General features: G+C 39.0%; 1 protein-coding gene across 2 annotated transcripts in view; it reads right to left on the reverse strand.

Moving 5' to 3' along the window:
- The window catches only part of si:ch211-127i16.2 (probable flavin-containing monoamine oxidase A), a 99,303-nt gene that overhangs the window by 56,227 nt on the left and 21,214 nt on the right, over positions 1-21,862 (reverse strand). For both annotated transcript variants that reach the window (XM_036140075.1, XM_021317296.2), the window contains exons 7-8: positions 18,978-19,062; positions 1,107-1,207 (exon numbers count right to left, since the gene is read on the reverse strand). In XM_036140075.1, coding sequence (XP_035995968.1) covers positions 1,107-1,207; positions 18,978-19,062 — 186 coding nt within the window. The remainder of the gene's footprint in view (positions 1-1,106; positions 1,208-18,977; positions 19,063-21,862) is intronic.

The following is a 21,862-nucleotide window of genomic DNA, read 5'->3' on the forward strand; positions in this document are numbered from 1 at the left end:
TGGCTTTCAGGGGCGCTAAACCTGGATGTTACAGGTCTAGCACCTCTAATGTCTAAAAGTTACACTGTGGTGCTTAAAATAATCTGAATAAAACCCCAGCTGCTTCTATACTAGTCAGTTCTTAAACATGCACTAATTTATAAAATCAAGCTTTTATCAGATAACTTTAATACAGTCTGGATTAACAGCTAAGGGACACATTGTTTTACTGTGAGACTTTTCCACTGCAGCATTTTTGAATGGCTTAGTTTTTAATTTAGGTCAAACTCACTGTCTATTACCATGGATGACTGCACCCCTGAGGTCAGATTTAACTAAAATTGGAAGACTACTGATGATCCCTGTGGGTATTACATCTCTACAGTTAGGTACACTTAGTCTTTGGGACAATTTAAACCCATCTTGAAACCCTGTTTACTGAGGAACTATAGTGATCAACATAGGGAGGAAATCAGTGCATTGTCTACTGCTTCAGGCTCATTCAGTAGCTCTTAAGTTCCTTGGCCTGATGACAAGTTTGAAGCCACAAACACTAAAACACTTAACTGGGAGTGTTTGAAGAAGAAACATAAATATAAAAACATAGCCATACCAGGGTTTGTATTTTGCTTTCATAGAGATATAAAATAAAATGATGACATGTTCAGATAACATTTTTATTTTATTACATTGACTGAATTGCCAAAGTGGTCAGGACAGAAGTGATTAGAATATAGTGAGATTTTTATCATTTGAAAATGGTTAAGGTTGTTAGTTAGGAGGTGCTAAATTAAACCTTGAGGATGTTTGAAATGAAAAAAAAATGTTGTCTTGCGTTTTTCTGGTACAAAGATTTTATGGATTTAGATTTTTTTATCTTGTGTAAGATTAAACTGAGTGCATTATGGAGATAAAAAAAAGGTAAAAAACAGGTGGCGAAGAAATGCGCTTTGACAGGAACCCTGGTTAATACTTAATATTCAAATACTTAATCTTCCCTGCAGTCTATTCAAAGTAAATCTCTTTTTTTGACACGTCAGCATATAGTATAATCTTACAACCACCCAGACCTGGTTGATAAAAGTTAAATAGTAAAACTGTCTGTTTAGTTATCAGCTGATACTCACCGTCTGATATGTAACAATAAACTTCATCATATGGCCGACAGGCATGTTCTGGGTGAGGAACTCTCTCATACTGGGCAGGGCTGGCTGGTACTGGATCTTTGCTGAAGGATAAGCAACAACAGGACACAACTCTTAGAAAGCAAGTAGATGTCATCCAGCTTTAATCATTGTGGTAAAACATCTTCTAAGCAATTTTCCATGATTTTCATTGGTTTTGTTACTTTCTTTGCTTGTCTTTTGTTTTTATTTGATTTTTCAAACTAGCAGTTTTAGCATTGACAACCTTTTAATGTTTTTAGTAGTTTAGAGTACCGTATTTTTTTGGACTATAAGACACACTTAACCTCTTTAAATCATCTAAAAATTGATTGTGCGGCTTATAATACTGTGGACCTTATATATGATCAAAGTTGTGCTTACTGACCAATTTTATGTGGTACAATGTGCACAAAAATCTGTTAATGTGTAAGTACACTGCTCCACTCAGTGGATATTCAGAGCATTACGGTACAACCTGATTGGACCTCTGAGACTGCCTGACTGTAATGTCTAAACGAGAAGTGTATTCATGTAAAGGCCCCCACATCTTCAGGTGTAGTTCACTCCGCGGAGGTCCGAACGTATTCGATGCGATACGTGTCACACTATAAACTTCTCGGAGGCAAGAAGTCTTTGCATCAAACTGTTTTATATGTGACAGCGAGCTTGATATACTGAGCTACTACAAACAGGCGGTCTCCAGGACGCGCGGCATCTTAGTCCCTCTCCGTTCTCACTGACAGGTGGGAGCCTGCTGGAAAAGAAACGGCTCTAGGTGCTGTCAATATATACCAAGTTTCTCTATGTAAAAGTTTTTATTTAGCCAGTTAGCCAGAAATCCCCAGTTTGACATAAGATCTCTAAGATCTCTAAACTAACTTTATAACCATTTTTTATGTTTCTTAAAATATTTCCATTTCAATCGACATCCAATCATTTTAGTGTCCAAGCTAAATATACAGAAACCTTTTTGCTTCAGTAATTGCTGACATCGGTTATTCAGTGGAAAATAAAGGACACATTCCTCCAAATTTAAGAATGACTTAAAGGAGCAATAAGCGACCACCACTAGGTAGAACTTGAGCTTTGTATGTATACAAAAACGATGTGCATCAAGCCACACCCCTCTCTTTCTCCGCTTCAGCACTCGGCACCCAGTTCCCCCTCTCACCCATCGGCTCATATGAGCCTATTTGCAAAGGATAATAACACAGCAAAAAAGCTTCACCTTTGAGAGGAATGTGTCATGTGGCGTAGTAACTCATAACTTTATAATGCTGTTAGTAAGAGAACATTTTGATCCAATGGCCGTGCTCTCCGCCATTTTGTGCCTGACGTGGCATTTTATGGGCAGGGACGAGGCCGTTGTTCACGTATGAGCATGCACAGCCGGTCTGGCTATGTAAACATGAGATTAGAGGACAACACAGAGAGATGTGTGACTTTTAATAGTCCATCTAAAAAGATACCTTTAGTCCTTCACAAAACTATTTTTTAGTTCTATGTAGAATGACATTTTGCTTATTGCTGCTTTAATAACTTACACTACTTAAGTTTTACAGGCTAATCCAAACCCATTTTAATTACATAAAAATTAATTTCCATAAAGCTATACAGCTGGCTGTCCCAACAGGTTGACAACGTGTGTTGAGCCTTGATATTGTTTAATTTCCTAACTTTTTATGTTAATCTCTCCCTTATTATTAAAGTAAAAACAGAAGAGAAACAATAAATGAACATAACACCTAAACTGCCCTTTATTGAACAGAATATGTCACTTAACTCCCACAAACTAAAGCAGCTTTGCTTGCTCCCTGGGGTAATAATCCCAAGACAAACATCTCTAAAAGCTCCGACTTGGAGAGAAGAGTTAAGTGACTTCCTTGTTATCTTACTGAGGCACAGAGTTACACAGGAGGCAAAGATAGACTATGTCTGAACGCCTGGCAGGTGAAGCAGCATCTGGCCAGAAGCCAGGCTATTAACAAATGAATCAACGGAAGAGGTGAGGCGTCATTTTTCAACTGTCAAGACCTGTCGGCAACCCCAAAAACAATGCTGAACTAAATTTATGATCCACTGGCAGTAAAGTTGAATAACAGTGAAATGATAAGTGACACCAAACTAATTTGACATGGTCACATAGACGCTTGAAGGACATCACCACACGTAAATATTAAAGCTTGTTAAGTGGTGGCTTGTGCCATTTCCTTATCGTATTCAGCTGATGGCGAAAATTACCCTCAGCCTCGTTAACTGTCAAGCAGCTTTTGAATTGGAGATACAGTTTCTTGTGAAAGTATTCTTGCTACATAAAACTTTTAACATTTCATCCTCTTGCAAGCACAGGACTTGACAAATATTGGCAAATTAGGTGACAGGCCAACACAAAGTAGTGCATAATTATAAAGTGGAAGAACAACTATGCATAGAAATCTGAACATTGCAGTGTTTCTGTAGTAAGCCTCAAAAGTCAATACTTTGAAGAACCACTTAAAAAATACAAATCTTTTAGGGTAAGTTACTGAACAACTTTGCCTCGAGCCAATATATATCACCAATTCACAACACAAGTCAAGGCACTTTGCAAAGTCAAATCATACAGATTTCCCCTCTACAGTTTTTGTTTTAAACTCATATAAACTGCTCTGTTTACATTGTATGCAAATAAACTGTAACTGGCCACACACCCCTAACTCAAAGAATCAAGAATCTTTATTGTTACTGTGTGTTACCATGAGAACATTTTTCATGAGGCACGAAGATACAGCTGTACTTCTTTGAACCTGAGTCCGACCCAGAAGAAGGGCCTCCTGCATAACCAGCAAGGATCAGCCCAGACAAAACTAAATGAATTAATTCACATATTCCTTAAAATCACAGTTCCTCATTGATGGTGACAAGCTCACACTTTGCTCTTTTATTTCTTGTATTTTTAAAGGCGGCCGCCACTCGGGCCTCCTTCAACAGCACGACCAGCTACTATAACAGCTGTTATGTGCAACATGCTAACTCGATCAGTCTACATGGGTATCATAGGCAACCTTTTTCTAACTATTAATCAAACACTACAATCAAGGACATGACCAGGGACAGCTTTTACCGTAGACAGGTCGTCCAAAACTGTAACATTCCACGTAAATCAGGAAAGTCTGCTGGGTCCAATAGCGTTGGCTTGTGCTAAATGAAACATCATGTTCTTGCCAAACAGCTTTGCAAAACACACAGGACAACACTTACATCTCTGTCATCTGCAGATTTCCACCAAAAAGCAGGGACAAAACCTTCCAAAACCTACCTTTCAATAAAAGTCTTTTGGTAAATTGTGCCAAGCACTGTCTGTAGTTTTTAAAATAGCCCTTCCTTGGCAATGTCAAGGAAGGTTGTCCCTAACTGGGAGATTGGCATCAAAAATAAAATGAAGCCACACATCTCTGCTCTCAGTGAATGGGAGAATGTGAACGGACACATGTCGTTTATCGCAGCCAACAACAAAACATTTGCTCTTTCCAGCTGTCATTGTGCAGCGCCTACACCTGGAAAACCAGGTGACATTCTCCCCTTCCAAAAATGAAGTGGGAGGTGTTCTGCTTGGTTTGCTAGGTGAGGCAACAGTGCCCGCTGATTGTGATGGAATAATCAGGAGGCTTTTTTTAAACTGCTAATTTTTGATAACAAAACATTTAGCTATTGCCAAAAACAGCTGAATGATTTTCTTGGCGCTTGGACTGTCTTTAGAAACAGTGGAGACCCAAATGGAAGAATGAAAATTTGCACAAAGTGGTTTATTTATAATAGGTCACTTTTAACCCATCTAAGCAATCCCAGCAGATTGCATCAAGTCACTTACTTGCATCATTCACCCCTCCTTGATAAGCCTGTAGTAACAGTGGACAGTAACTTTCATTGTGTCATTGACTTTGCAGCAATCCCTCATACTGAGAATGCATGTAGTGACAGTGGAGTGGAAAACTCCCCTTTAACAGTATGAAAACTCCAGCAGAACCAAAAAAAAAAAAAAAGGCTCAAAAGACTAACGCAAAAAAATAAATAAACAAAAGCACTAGTAAAAGAGTATATGCTATGTAAGGGAAAAGTGAACAAAGTGATGGCAGCAATAGCTCATTTAGTGGCTTCATCTAGGAGAGAAACTAAGCAGATAGGCTTTGAGATAGTTTTCAAACATGTGGTGCGCTATGAAACAGAGGAAATACAGTAAGCGGTGCTATGTAGATTTGTGAACGATTAATATCAATAGACTCCTCACAGAGTATAAAACTTAGTGTAACAGTAATTTGTCTTTAATAGTAATGGATTAATATTATTTTCAGCTCGTCTATTTTAGGTCTGTTTATTTTATTGCTAGGGTTCATGCTGAGCTAAGAGTAAATAAATGCTGTCTTTCTAGAGAGAATGTCCTGTGTTTTGTTTTGACTGCAGGAATGTATAAGGATAAATATCTTTTAAAATGTTAATTCCATAGTTTATAAAATGTGCAGATGTTGAAAAGTTGTTAGATACCGTTGTTATAAAATGTATTGAACTGGTGTAAAATGTTAAAAGAGCAATAGATTCAATGCATTAAGAACAAAAACAATAAAAACATTCAAAACAAATTCAGATTTTCAATTCCTTAACATTTTGACAACAGTGAATCATTTTCTTTCCACTTCACAACTGTGCAGCACTTAGTATTTGCCAATCAAATAAAATGAAAGTAAAATACATTGAAGTCTGTGATAGGAAGGTCAATTGGCACTCTTTTAGCAATAACCCAGACCACTGGCATAAACGAAGAGTAACAAAAGTTACACCTTAAGCCTATATAAAATAGATTTTGTAAAAATGAAAAGAAATCTGGTCTTGAAAGCTAAAAAAAAAAAAAACACTGCAGAAAGGTTTTTCTGTAGCGACAAAATTGGCCTATTGCTCTGAACTCTTTCAGACAGCCATCAATTTTATGTCTTGGCCTTTTAAACGCGCCTCACTTTTGGCACCTTTTGAAGACCTTATTGATCATTCCCCTATGCATCTCCACAGGGGATCCAACGAAGAAAGTGTTTGTCAGGTAAAAACACAGAATTTTCCAAAACATCCACAGTTATCTTCAAACATAAATTAACCTTATTTATTTAGCAGCTAAAGAATCTATCAGAGGAGCTGCAGCTCTAACAATTATCTCCTGAGGTAAAGCTGCACCTAGTATTCATGTTTTCACTGTTGGGGTCAAAGACCTTTAAATTGCACACTGAGGCAACTCAGAAAGTTATTTTTTCTGCTAACTTAAAAGTTCAGCGGTATTTTAGCCAGCAAAGACCAATGACTCCGGAGGGAATATGGACAGATCAGGTGTAAAATTAGGACTTCTGACAGAGAGTTACTGCCCCAAGTGGAAGAGTTCAAGTATCTCAGGGTCTTATGAGTGATGGCAGTATAAAGCACTTTTTCGTTATACTGGGTGAAATCGTCCTTCCATCCTGAAAGATCTCTGTGAAACCTGCAGGCCTGTAAAAAACTCTGACCAATACCTGTCGTTGGGTCCGAAGAACAGGGATTGGTCAGAGTTTTGGTTCTGTTCTCACCTCCCTCTGTCCCTCATGTTCTGGGGGTATCACCTTATCTATTGCTTGTAAAACATGGCGATCATTCTGACGCACTGACGTAATGCCAGTGTGTGCTCGTTCCTTGTTAGTTTCTGCTTGCTGGCACTTCTAGTGTTTATGTATCCGGTTAACTTCGGTGTCAGCCGTTCATTGCTTTGACCGTATACTTTGAACATGGCGGAGACTCACAAAAAGCAAACCCCGTTCATGTTTATGAGAAGAAGAGGACGACATCTGTAGAAAGAAATAAGACCAGAGTGGATTTGGGAGATTTTTTCCCCCCAAAGAAAGGAAGAGCAAGGTAGGACTGTCTTGCACATGCAGAGTTATTCAAAAATGGAGATGGGGAAACCTCCAGGGGGGGGGGGGGGGGGGGGGGGGGGAATGCAGATTCTACCTTTAATGGCCTGTCATGCAGAGCTACAACACTGTGACCTTTTTTAATGTAAAGAGCTGAAAAGTGATTCTTCTGTAGGCTCGTCCATAGGTTGAGGGGCTCGGCTATTGGGAAGGAGCTCAGAAGAGTCACTCCATTGAAAAGGAGGCATTTAAAGCAGTTTGGATCTTTTAGGATAGCCTTCTAGAAGTCTTCCTTCAGAGGGGTCTCAGACGTGTTGATTTGTAGCAGCCTCCTGGAGCAGGCCCAAAGAGTTACTTGGGGAAAAAAAATAGGTGTCACAGTGGGTTTGAGGAAGCTTACAGTTGAGATGGATCCTGTTGTAGGAAGAAAATTGGACAGTGGGGATTGGTGTGGGTATCTGCTGCTAAGGATGAGATGTATGCACAAATGGACTAAAAATATGCTTGGAAAACATGCATTTTGTGTGATGGGATCTTTATTTTTTGTTTATTTTTTATACGCCTGGTGCAAACAGTGTACAGCAGCAGTTTGTTTAAATACACCTGCTAACTAGTTTCAGGATGTGGATTTGTTTCTCCTCCCGTTTCTGTTGACAACACCCAGCTGTAGTACCGGTTGGTACTAGGTACCAAAACCCTTTGCTTTCGACAATAACTTGTCACAACCCTCTGCCAACAGCAAACCTGTAAAGATAGGCAGCAGATAGACTCGTTGATGCACATACTGCACATAATTATTCCACAACTCTCATCATTCACATGGTTGCTAATTTGTCAATTCCAAGTTATTTTAACGGACCCAACACATAACCCCACAATGAATATGGAAGTATAGAGCTCGGCAACGAAAGCCAGAATTTGACATAAGGTGATTCAAATATTCTGGGTTTTGCACCTGTTAGGATATCAACGAGGTCAAGTGGAACGAGCTGTTTATCCCAGAATGGGTCATAAAGGAATGTTCAAAAACAATTTAAAAGCAAAGTCAATCCAAATCATCTCGTTTTTTGATATTTGTACAGCACATCTTCTCAAAACAGATATTAAAGTGCATTTCTACATGAATTCTGGTTTCTGATTCCTCTTTCCTGAGACTGTCTTAATCTCACTTTCTCCTTTTAAAGCACCTTGGCATTTCCTACTGTCTCAATCCCTTTTGACAGATACACCACTAGAAAACCTGCTGACTTTCCCCTTTCAATTTCCTCTTCACAGAGATGTGAGTCAAATCACAGTAATAAGTGCGTAGAAGGCTTGGAAAAAAAAACAAAAAAAACGATCCACTACTGAGCAGAACTTTTAAGCATGATGCACAGGCCCTTTTGAGGTCTGGCCAGAAAATATCAAAAGTCACTTAAATCAGGACATTTCAAAGAGATCATGATTCAAAGATGAAGCTTCCAAATGGCCATTTATAAGGGGTCATGCAAAAATAATCTGCATATTCAAAGCTGCCCATGCTATGAAATCAAAGCACTTCGTTTATGCTTGTAAATAGACTAGAGAGTATAAAAGGCACCTGACAATCTTAAGAAAAATATTAATAGGATGCACAGCGTTTTTTTATTTTTCAGTGTGTGTGGTTGAGACAATTTAATGTGGATCAGGAAAGAGTCATGATTTTATAGAGCTGCAATAAATCAGTTTTTTTATTCATAATAAATATGGAGAATGCTTTACCTCACAATTCTAGGCAGGTAGCCACACAAAGAGCCAGTTTGAAAGAATCAGGCAATAATGACAAATGGATACCATTAAAACAGGGAGAAGAATTACAGTAATAAGCTGTAAGGCCATCAGAAACTGGGAGCACTCTTCATCAACCACTTAATCTGAATGTTAAAGATAGATTTTCATCTAAATGCAGTATACATCACAGACCCTTTACTGAATTACCTACTCACACCCGACAGTTATTGAAATGGAAGGCCACCTCCAACATTTCTCTATGCACATACTGTCTTTACAGCAAAACACAGTGCTTTAAACGTATTCCCATTTAACCTTTCACATTTTGTCACATTAAATCCACAAACCTTTATGTATTTTATTGGGTTTTATGTGACATACCAACACATAGTAGGGAATAAGTGGGAAAGATATGGGAAAAGATACATCGTTTTCAACTTATTTAACAAATACAACTCTGAAAAATGCAGTTTGCATTTGTAAGCTCCTTCAGTCTGCTACCCCTAAATAAAACCAGTGCAACAAACTGCTTTCAGATGTCACTGAATGAGTAAATAGTAAATTTGCCAGAAAACATGGGTGAACAATCAGTAACATGATGACCAAGGCGCACTGCATTTAGGTCGGGGAGAAGGTTTAGAGCAGGTTAAGGTTATAAAACAATAGCCCAAGCTTTGAAGACCTCACAGAGCTCTTCAGTCCATCATCTGAAAATGGAGTCTGGCACAGCTGCAAACCAATCAAGACATGGCCATCCACTAAAACTGACAGGCAAGGTAAGGCAGCAAGCCAAGAGGCCCAGAAGAACTCTGGAGGAACTCCCAAGATTCACAGCTCAAGTAGGAGAATCTGTTAACAGGACAAATATTAGTTGTGTACCTTAAAATCTTGGTTTTTATGGAAGATGGGAAAAAAGAAAGAAATTGTTGAAAGAAAGCCATCGGAAGCTCTGTTTGCAGTTTGCCAAAAGCCACGTAGGCAACTCAGCAGACCTGTGGAAGAATGAACTCTGGTCAGATGAAGCCAAAACATAACTGACAGAACAGGTCAGAGTTGATGGGAAGATGGAGCTAAATACAGGACAATCCTGGAGGAAAACCTGTTAGAAGCCATGAAAGACTTGAGACTCAGACGGAAGTTCGCTTTCATGCAGGACAACACCCCTAAACACACAGCTGGAGCTACAAAGTATGGGCTTAGATAAAAGCATGTGCATGTGCTAGAAAGGCCCAGTCAAAGTCCAGCCTCAAATCTATTTCAGTATCTGTGATAAAACAAGGTTCACCTACACGCTTCAGTTAACCTGGCTGAGATTGTTCTCCAAAGGATGTTTTTTTTTTTAAAAAAAAAAAAACATCATTTTCCTCCAACTTTACAATTATGTATTAATTTGTGTTGGCCTATCACATTAAACTCCCAATATAACATCCTGAAGTTTGTGGCAGTAATGTGAGGAAAAGTTAATTGAATATGAATACCTTCACAACGAACTTTCCCTGTCTTTTACAAATAAGTTCAATTTTTAATAATTTTAAAAACAACTTCAAAACTAACATTTGGAAGTTTTTTTAAGATTTGTATAGTTCGGAAAGCTTTTCTAAACCACATACACTATGTTTGTCTCCCTCTCACTACTGATCAAGTTGCTCAGGAAGAAGGATGCAAAAAGCACCGAGAAACTTTAAATCATTTCCACTGTGTTTAAACTCGCTGAGATAAGAATCACACCGTGTTAATTATCTCCGCAATCACTGGAGCTCCCACTTCATGTCTAATCCCCGAATTAGGCTCTATTAGTTTCATTCACAGCACAGCAACGCGCTGACCCAGAATCCTGACTCACGCGGAGTCAGTTGGCGAATCAATCCAAATGTGCTGCTTACCTGTTTTCCTCTAATGTAAACAAGGCTCTGGACCGAAGCGTGAGTGGCAGATGTAATCGCTTCCGCACCACTGGCCAGGCCTGCTTCCATTTACGCAGCAGATTCCCCTTCCACGACAAAATACATTTTAAATAGATCTTTCTTGGCTGATTGTCGAGTTGGGTCAAAGTCAAAGGCGGGGTACGGATACTTTTGAAAGTGCCGCCGAGAACTTCAGCGTCGCCCGCTTGATGAAAAATACACGAACACGCAAATAAGTGTGACATGGCCCGACAGATTGCGCTACCCAGCACTTCCAAACCAACCCCCAAAAAAACAGAAACGGAAAAACACGTTGAAGCGAACTGCTAAATTAGCATGCCTAATTGCATTATACTCAAAGTGGCTGCTTTGAAAGGCTGCTCTGGGATTTTACTCTGTGAAGTGGCAGAATGAGCAAACGTGGTAAACTAACAGCTTCCCCATGCATGCTAATCTCAAAAAAAATGCAGTGAGACCAAACAAGTTCATAAATCATTGAGGTGGGTAAGGACAGTGGCAACAAACAGGATAGAAAAATGGCAGTAGTCATCATAAATAATGGATGGATGGATGATGGATGATTGGGGAGATAAATCCAGGAGCCAGGAGGACAAGCATAATTTGTTGGGAATGTGCAGCTCAGGTCCGGATCCGACGGCGGGCCAACCCTGGACCTGAAATCATCTCGTTTGTTTCTTCAGAGGCTCTTTAAATTTATTCAAACGCAAGATACAGGAGAATTGATTAGGATGTCTGAATGCAAGATCTGCGCACAGCAGCCAAACACAAGAAGCACACCGCTTCAGACTTCACTGTCCAAAGAGTGACTTGCACGCACATGCTCCCCATCAATCCCATCTGCTCTGCTCTTCCCTCTCTAAGAGTACTGAAATGAAACACGGCACAAACGGCTTTCGGCTCCTTACTGCATCCCCCGCTTCCTTACAGCGGGGCGACGTCTCAATCATCGGGGCGACTTTGGCCTCTTTTTTTTCATTTTTTTTTTTTTTCCTCGAGGATCCTCGTCATGTTGCCCACGCTGATTTAAGGCCCAAGCGTTGCACTGTGGCATAAGAGCTGAAGCAATCCATGCTGCATAATTCAATGCTGCTCCTAGACCTGTCTCATTAGGAATCCTGGACATGTTCCATTGCTCTGAGTATGAGGCCCTGAGCGACAGATCTGCGGCCACCTCAGTACAAACAGACACAGTCGCAGTGTAGTCTTGAGTTTAGGCTCCAGTTCCTTACAAGCCAGCCTTGACTCCCATTTCCACTTCGACCTGCATCAGCTCCACTCAGAGTCCCCCTGATCTCATTTCTCCAATTTGTGCATCTTCACTACCTCCGTGTGAGTGCTATTATTGAGTCTTGGTCTTTCCCATTTGGGATCTGAGTAAGAGTCAGGATCCCAACATGTTTTATGTAAGAAATGAGACTAAATGGCTAGATGGATGGATGGATGAAACTTAATGGGACAGGGAATCAAGTCTCGAAGTGCATATACTTTTCATTTTATTTATTTATTTTCTGCAGTGTTGGAAATTACCTAAATCCAATTCAAGACTTTTCTAGATTTGTCCAAATGGGTTTCAGAAGAAAAAGAGAAGCTGTCAAGGTGCCAGTATTTTAACAAAACTGGAGATTCTTACTTTAAAGCAGTCCTTTACAGGATAGCTAGAAAAATAACTAATAAATTCTGTTTAAAATACATTTAAGACAGTCTCTATTTTGCTCTCTTAGAAAATGTATTCCTCCTGAAGTATACACTCCACTGTCACCACAAACCTGTGTGGACCGAGTTGGTTTTACATAACTGAATGTGAATTAGACCTGCAGGGTGCACAGGCACAAAATAAAAACAACTGAATGAAACTGAACCAGCAGACACAAACAACCTCCAGCCCTTCTCCTTTTCATACTCCTTCCTCCTCTGTCTTGCTGACCAAGAGCTATAAGTCGATTTAGCAAAACATTTTTGGAAAAGATCTCAAATCATCAAATTGAAAAGCTCTTTATAAAGATGAAAATAAAATTTGTGCAAATGATGAATTTGCAAAACGGGTACATGATTTAACCAACTGTATTAGACAGTCATAACATCTAAGAAAAGTAAGACTTCCACTGAAGAATCTTGTCACTTGTGGGTTATAGTGGGGAAATGGGGATTAGATGATGAAGACATCACATACAGTATCTACTGTGTGTCACTGACAGCAGATTTTAAATTAGAACTCATCTGTTATCTATACCCATTAAAGGCAAATGCATACTAAGCGAAAACAGAGAAATTTGGTCTTTTAGTTGCAAGATCAGAACCCTTAGTAAAGTCCTCATAGGTCCATCGTACTGCAGGACTTGTCAGTGTAGTGACGATGTTCACTTCAAATCTCTGACCAATCACAAAAGTCTGCAGACCCCGCACATGAAAAGAAAATCTGTTAAAATAAGCTACAGGAGCAGAAAAATTTAAATTTAGTCCTACAGCGCTTAAAAAGAAAAGAGGTTCATGCAGACATCTAAATTCTTGGTGGTGCCCGTCTCCAGTGGTCAAAGGGAGCGAGGCGGGGAACACCCTGGACAGGTCGCCTGTCCATCACAAGGTAACGACACAGATTTTACCTCAACGACTCTCATTTCTGTGATTAAAGGTGGGGAGAGTGAATGAATTGTTTATCATGACTTTATATCATGATGGGTTTTTACTCGACTTCCAATGCACACCATATAAGAAATTCTTGTATTTACAGATATTATCACCTGTTCGATGTTTTGGTTTTATTTCTACTGCTTCATCACTCAGTTCAAGTCCAGATCACAATTGTTTCTAAGGGGTTTTATTTTGTAATATCACCTAACAATGTCCTATGTGACCATTGTTAGGTGACATTACAAATAAAAAAATGTATAAAAAAAAGATCAGAAATGCAAGAGGTGAACATTTTTGTGAGACAACTTAGCAAATAATCCATTTCAACTTGGATCTTTAGATGTTTTTTTTGTATTCATTCAGACTGCTGGTATAAATTTGAAAAACATGAAATATTTCAGCTTGAACAAGGTGATTCGCAAAGATTAGCTGAAAACCTGGCATGTAGCAGATAAACAACTGAAGGATGATGCATCACTTGGCTCCTGTCTCAGGTCTTAAGTAGATTTTCTTTCACAAAGATAACTTTCAGTTATTGTTCACCTGCCGGAGATACTTGATCACTCTCCATATTTTTCTAAACCACCACTAGCACAATAGGCTGTCATGGTCAGGTACAAGGACAGAACTGACCAGAAAAAGAAGCAAAAACACATTTTGAAAAACTTGCAGAAAGCCTGTACAATAACCCATAAAAGATGCCTTAACTTTAAATCAAAATAAATTAAAAAAATATAATGTGGTAGATAACAAGCCAGTTGATGAGCAGCCGTGTCAAAAGCTGCATTTTCCGACAGTCTTATAAATATTTCCACAATGGCGTACGGCAGAAAGGTCCTGTATACAGCCCCCACTATTTTTTTTCTGCAAGGTTCTAAGTCATCTTTCTACAGCCCACAAAGGCGATGAGGTTCTGTGTGTTTGCAGTCGGAGTTATGCATTTGTCACAATTTCAGACATTTTGTTTGTTTGGAAACTATGATGGAGTTATTACTTTGAGACGGGTTCAGTCTAGTTTTATTAGGGTCAGATTGAGAAGCGATGAATATCCTGCTGGATCAGAGGCGGAAAACTTTCATACTTCTGATAAGGAATATTTTGCAGACAGAACGAAGCAATTTGAGGACCGGTAAGTTTGTTTATTTTTCAATCGACGCTTCATAAATCCATGCTGTAAGTAATGCTCTGCTGTGCGGGGAGCCACCTGCAAGGACATCTGTTCTGAGCTCTTCTTTTATACAGAAGATGTGAAATAAATTTATAAATCAATAGTCATGGAGTTGACTGATTTGACTAGATTACTATGTTTAGTGTGTGTCAAGATTATTTCTCTGTATACAGATGATAAGGTGATATATACGGCGGTGACAATCATATAGAAAAGAAATCATATTTCTGATTGCATGATAGACCATCTAAAGAATATAAAAAGGTATTTTTGCACTGCAATGAAAAAAAGATATCGGCCTTCTAAGAATTTACATAAAAACCTATCTTTGCAATAACAGACATTGCTGCATTTAATTTTGTAGCTTTACATTTAACTGATGAGTTGTACAAGTATTTTACTAATTCTGAATTGGGGAAGCCCATTCAATTCATCAAACCACCTCATCAGCTTGAGCAAAAATGTTTTTAGACAGCATGCCTTTAAAAATAGCTAACATTTGTTTAAATTTTTTTGTATTCATTAAAATTATCCTCTGTTCCTTTTGTAGAGAACAACATTTTAGAATAGAGCCTCTCAAATAGTGACCATTACATGTAGCAGTTGAATAATGCTACCAAATCCTGGTAATGTACCCGAAACCATTTCTGTTTCAAATGCCAAACAGATGTAAATCGGAGGCAACCAGACTTTGGTTTAGTTCTTTCTGAAAACGTTTCGACACCTATCCAGGAGTCTTTGCCAGCTCTGGTGGCTCACACTTGAGCAACCTGCAGTTGGAGCGCTGCTGCTTTTAAGGACATGAAGGCCCATCCTCCTAGGTGCATTCTCAGTCAGATGCAAATTAATGACCCACCCACTATAACTGTCCTGGGTCGTTGGAAGCTATTGCTTGGTGTGAGCGGAGTATCTGGTCACCTGAATCAGACTGCTGATGTAATCCCTTTGGAATGAGTTGGAGAACTGAGCTGTAAACACTGGGGAGTTGGAAGCTCAATCCTCCCCCTCTGTTTAGTGATGGCTTTTCTCTTTTGACCAAGATGGCTTCTTTCATCTGTTCTCCCTGTCCAGAATCTGGACATCATTGCATCAAAAGAGTGTACTTTGTTCTTCAGGTGAGGATGGACTGCTGAGTCTTGCCCCGAGTTGCTGGCTCTCCTGTGCTGCTCCGTGCGTTTATGTAGCCGTTTAGTTTTTCCAGTGTATGAGTCTGAGCAGTCCTCGCTGCATTGGACCGCATTCACAACGGCGCTGAGGTGTTGTTTGGGTGTTCTGTCTTTGGGATGAATCAGTTTCTGTCTGAGAGTGTTATTAGGTTTGAAATTTACTGGTATGTGGTGTTTGCAGAAAATTCTCCTGAGTTGCTGAGAAACTCTTGACACACATGGAATGACAATATTTCTGTGTCTCTGTTTTCTCCTCTGTGTTCACCGCTGTGTTGTTTCTTCTGCCAGCTTTGTTGGCTGATTTGGCAAAAGCCCATTTCTGGTAACCACAAGCTTGCAGTGATTTTCTGACATGCTTTTGTTCTTTTTGTTTCTCCTCCATGGCAGAGGGAATGTTGTCAGCCCGATAACTCAGAGTTCTTATAAGTTTGTGCTCCAGTGGGTGACGTGAATCGAAACGCAGATATTGGTCCGAGTGTGTGGGCTTCCGGTAAACCCCAGTTTTGAGACTCCCATCTTCCTCAATCTGTACTGCATAATCCAGGAAAGGCAACATGTTGTTCTTAGCATTCTCTCTGGTAAACCTTATGTTGCTGTCCGCTGAGTTGATGTGGTTGGTGAATGTTTCAACATCCCAAATGTCATCTACATATATCTAAACCAGTGAGCTGGTGGTGTTCCCTTCTAAGCACTGAGGGCCCTGCTCTTCACCTCTTCCATGTACAAATTGGCCAGAAAAGTTGACACTGGAGAGCCCATGGCACACCCATGTTTATGTCTGTAAAAGTTGTCTCTGTATGTGTGTATATATGTGGTTGAGAGGCAGAGGTCCAACAAGTCACAAGTCTGGTTTGGTGTTAAATTGGTTCTGTCCTTTAGTAATTTATGGTGTTCCAGCTTAGTCCTGAGAGTGTTCACTGCCTCTGATGTCGGAATGCAAGTGAAAAGAGAGGTGATGTCAATCCCTTTTCAGGGACCCAACCGATAACAAAAAGGAACTGACTCTATAAAAACTGGAAAAATAGAGAGCGACTATCAGCTGTAGGCAGGTGAGGCCATTCCATTCATATATGAAATTCCAAAAATACAGAAAGAAGGGGGGGGGGCTCTCTCAGACTCTATTGTCAGCTTTTACAGTGGCTGTGTGTGCTCTTTTTCATCCTAGATTTGAAAACCAGCTCAGAGCTTATCTGCTTATCTGTGTTTTTTCCCCTAGATGAAGCCACTGAAGGAGCTACTATTTCCATTAACATTTCACTTTTCTTTAACATAAAGGATACTCCTGGATCAGATACTCCTGGATCTGTGTTCTTTTCACGTCTCTGCTCTGTCTTCTCAAACGGCAAATGGCCATTCACACTGAGCCTAGTTCTGCTAGAGCTTTATTTCTGTTAAAGGGAAATTTTCCTCTCCACTGTCACTACACGCATGCTCTGTATGAGGGATTGCTGAAAAGTCAACACAATGCAAGCGGCTGTCCAGTGTGGCTCGATGCTCATCCAGGAAGAGTGAATGCTGCAAGGCAATGATTGGACGCTATCTGCTGGGTTTCCTTAGAAAACTGTTTAACCAATGTTAATGATAAACTGTTCTTGACAGCCATGTTTGATAATATATATGTTTAATGTCTGTACTTAAGTTGGAATTGGTATATATGATTGTTTTGAATTATCTTTTTTGGTAAAGTGCCTTGCAACAATATTATGAACTGGCGGTATATAAATGAACTGGATTAAAAATAAATAGAATTTGAAAATACATTAGGAAATCTATATAAAAAGATGCACCTCAATTTATGTAAATGTTGAGTTGATCAAAAATTAAAGGGCATATATCATATTTAGAACAAGAAAGCATAAAAGTCTTGTATTGACCTTTTCATTGTTTTAGAAGCAGATAAGCAACCTATATCAAACATTTCTGACAAAACCAGACTTTAAAGTCACAATCTCAAACACTGGAAATACAGTCGTGTATAGGTGCGTCTTAATAAATGAGAATATTTTCAAAAAGTTATCTTTTGCATATTTAAAACTCAGATTCATATCAACCTTAAACCAATTATGTAATTATAATCAAATAAGACCAATACTTAACAAATGTAGTTCCAGTAGGTACAGTAGCTGCACCCCATACTTGGCCAGGGCACCTTTTATGTTAATTACTGTATCAATGCAACATGGCGTGGAGCTGCTCAGCCTGCGCCTCTGCTGTGAGGTTGAGGAAACCAAATTGCTTTAAAATCAGCCTTCCTTTCATCTGCACATTTAAATCCGGTGTCTTCCATCTTCCTCTCTACCACATTGCACAGGTTATCTTTTTGATACCAAAAATATAATCATCATCATCATCATCATCATCATATAGCTTCTTATAATACATGAAGTGGTCTACAATTTCTTGGTAGAAGGCTGTACCGACTTTGAACTTCATAAGTGCATCTTCTTTTATCACACTTTTTTTCCCCTTCCACTCAACTTTCCATTAATCAGCTTAATCATTAATCATTACTCTGAACACCCAAGCGGGACATCTTTAGGAAGACCTTTTTATGGCTTAACATTTTCCGGAGGCCATCAATAATGGTTTGCTGAAATCTTTTAAAAAAGGTCTTAGGTAAATCTAGTTCAATGAATACTGCATTTTGGCTTTTCATAGCTTTAATCTTACACATTTACAGACATAATTGCTTAGAAAATCTGATTAAATCGATTCTATGATATATTAGTTGCACTGAAATCTATTTCTGAAATCAATTATATTTTTGATCATATGTATTTGAACATAGCTGGATGGGGAAAATGCCTTTTGGAATTTAATTCTTAACTTGGAATGTTTTAAATGCTATTTTAACTGGATAAACTCAAAATGCATGGTTCATGCCAAATGTGACACCCCTGCAGGTGTCCAAATGTTTCTCAACTTGGTAAGTTGATTGCAGGGAAGCTGACAGTGACGTGTTTACCACTTTCAGATTCCCACATCCGAGCCATAGCAAATGTCACTTTGCCCCTCCAGTTAAAAGTTTAGGCCTCAACTCTTGCACTGGTTTCAAAAATCAAATCAAAGCAAATCCTGAGCCCGGAACCTGACCTCGGTCTGGCTGTACTTAAGCCAAAGTGACTCCTACACCCCGGAGCCGGTGAAAGATTGAGGAAATTTGTTGATATAAATGCATGGATGCACGGTCAGCCACATTTAACAGAAGTGATGAGGGAGTGGGATATTTGCCTTCTGCATCAGTGAGAATTTCAGTTAGCGAGCAGAGAGAAATGTGGGAGACACACACTGACCTGCCAAATGAGGGGGGCAAGTGACGATCACAGCCCGGCACAAGAAGGTGTCGTGGGTCGTCGTGACCCTGGCCCACTCTGCATCCTGTGCAAACAGAAATCAACTTTCATTTTATAAAAGGGTTTACCAGTAAAACTCATGCGTTTTGGTGTGAGACAGAAGCTTGGAAGAGGGATTTGCTGTGAGATGGAATCATTTTAGGTACATACAGAGGTTTACATAACTATTCAACATATCCATGTTTTTCTCAGTAAATATGTTTCTATGTCTGACATTAAATTCACACCGGATGTTGGCAACAACCCAATCCACACATAATTAGTCTTGAAATTATGGATGAAAATTGGAATAACAAAAGGGAATAAGTATTGAAAATACTTACAGAAATGTATTCAATACATTATGGAAAAGCCATTCTAGTAGTTTTACTTTCTAATCAATAAAGTTACCTTAGTGTTTAGGACTACTGTCTTGCTTGAAAATGCACATTTGTTTCACATTCTTGTCAAGAATGTCCTGGTACATTTCTCATCTGCCATAACCATATGATGTAAGACAGACCACAGCATGATGGTGATATGGAAGCTTCACTTTAGGCGTGGTGTTTTATCGAGATGTGCAGAACCCTTCTTCCTCAAAACAAGGTGTTTGCACTTACCTGACCAAACTCTAATCTACCAGTATTTCACTGGCTGGTCCAGATCTTTGTTAGCAAACTTTAAACAGCAAACCTTCAGTGGTGTAGTCTTGTGCAATGAGTGTGCCCTAAAGACAGTGTGGTTGATTGCATTACTTATTTTCATGGGGAAAAACTTTGTTTACAGGTCTGTCAAATGCCGTCTGTGTCTATTGGCTCTTGACCCTTTTGAATAATTGTTCGACTCAGCTCTGACATTTTACGAAGCACACTTGACAGTGGCTTATGGTTTTTTTGGGGGTTTTTTTTCCCACTTTTGGATTATAGCTCCAATCACACTAACTGGAAATGTAGAAATATAGCTGCAACCATTTCCATTAATATGTTTTACAACAGTAAGACTTTTCTGTTGAAGGTCTCTTTGCTTTTACCTCTCTTCTCGTTGGCAAAGAGAAACCCATTTAATACAAAACCAGATTTGAGAATAGCAGCAAGACAGGTTTTTGCTAGTTTTGGAGGCCTTTCTTGTGTTCAATACTTATTCCCTATGCACTTCATAACTCAGCATCATTTATGGACTAGTTTGTTTTGATTTTATTTCTGTGTGTGGATTACTTGGATTGTTACGGACATCTGGTGTGAGTTTAATGTCAACAGAAATATTAGAAAACACTCAAAGAATTAAAGTGTTCAATGATTATTTTTCCCTGTTGTATCTTTGCATGTCTGGCACCGTTTGTCCTGTATTTCAGACTTCTCTGAATGGATAACTCTAAAATACATTTACTAAAATCAAGAAATGTACAACACCTTCCCCAAGCATAAATAACTTGATATTTTAAAGACAGAGGGATCTTTGACCATTTGTTTTGGAAACATCTCTCCAAAATCCTTCAGAGTAAACGGGTTTTCTGCACGATTTAGTTCAGGGGATTGAGACTACCATATTATAGAAGAAGTCAAACTTGTGTCTGGTGAACCGTATCTGATGATTTTACCATAGGTTTTTGGATTATTATCCTGCTCAAAGACCCAGTGACAACTCATTTTGAGTTTTCCATGAGATTTTCTTTAAACTTCACTGTATTTTCGAACAGTTCATGAAGCCATGCGCTCCAGCAGGGTTTTCAGGGCCTTTGAAAGAGAGAAAGGTCCACAGAATTGCAGAACCTTCATCTTACTTAAAAAGTGGCTTTGAGGTATTTTTTCTTTTATGCCACATGACTGCAGTCAAATATCTTCATCCTACATGACTTATTTAATTCCCAGCAAAGTTTTGCGAACCCTGTTTGTCCCAGACAATCAGTGGACATGTAGATAGGATCTAATTAAGAGTAACGACTCTTATTCTTTACCACAGTTCTTTAACAGTGAGTGTTGCAGACATTTTTTTGCTCCTTTAACTTATTTAATTTACCATTAATCTGTGAGAGTGGGGACTCGAACAAGCAACCAACCGACAAACTCCCCAACTCCTGCGCCACTGTCGCCCCAGTCATTACTCTTGTCTTTCCCATTTTTGGAGATTGGATGAGGGACATATATACCTTTTTGCTTCTTTATGGTTACAGCCAAGAGCAAAAGGAAGCAATGAATAACCAATTAATTTTAAAAGTAAACTACAAATTAAATAAGCTCAAAGTGTGTGGATAAAAGATAGTTGTGTTCTCAACCAGGTTTCTTTCCTTTATTGTTTCAGTCGTTCTGAATATTTTTTTCTACTCGTAGATATGGACAAGTTTAAGCAAGAACCTATTTTCTTAAAACCAATCTGGAGATGAAGATCAACATCAGTCTTATTTGAATACCATGATCCCTTTTCCTTCTCATTCTGAGGAATACATAAAAGAAATGTGCCTGCAGGTCACAGCATAGTTATAGTACAAGAGTGTAAGAAGGGAATTGTTGATTAAACCATCCCTAAATTAGGCAGAAATTAAGAAAAATTGTTATCTAAACATGCTTGACAGGAATTGTTAGAGGTAATAAGCGCGATACCAGGGATTTTGTAAAAAACAGATCTTAACATGTTCTTTTATCCCAATTAAATTTTACATCAATCAAATGTTTTGATTTTCTGAAAATATTCCATATAAGATTATCCTACATTAAAAGGTGGGCTTTATCATAAATATCAAAATAACTGGATAGCGTAAACAAACTGCATCTAAAACTCCGTGCTTGATTCTGGCTCATCGTGTGTTTAGATGAAACTCCATATGGATGCAGCCCTAAGTTGCACCAAGT

This window comes from Fundulus heteroclitus, chromosome 8 (assembly GCF_011125445.2).
Source record: "Fundulus heteroclitus isolate FHET01 chromosome 8, MU-UCD_Fhet_4.1, whole genome shotgun sequence".
Taxonomy (NCBI): domain Eukaryota; kingdom Metazoa; phylum Chordata; class Actinopteri; order Cyprinodontiformes; family Fundulidae; genus Fundulus; species Fundulus heteroclitus.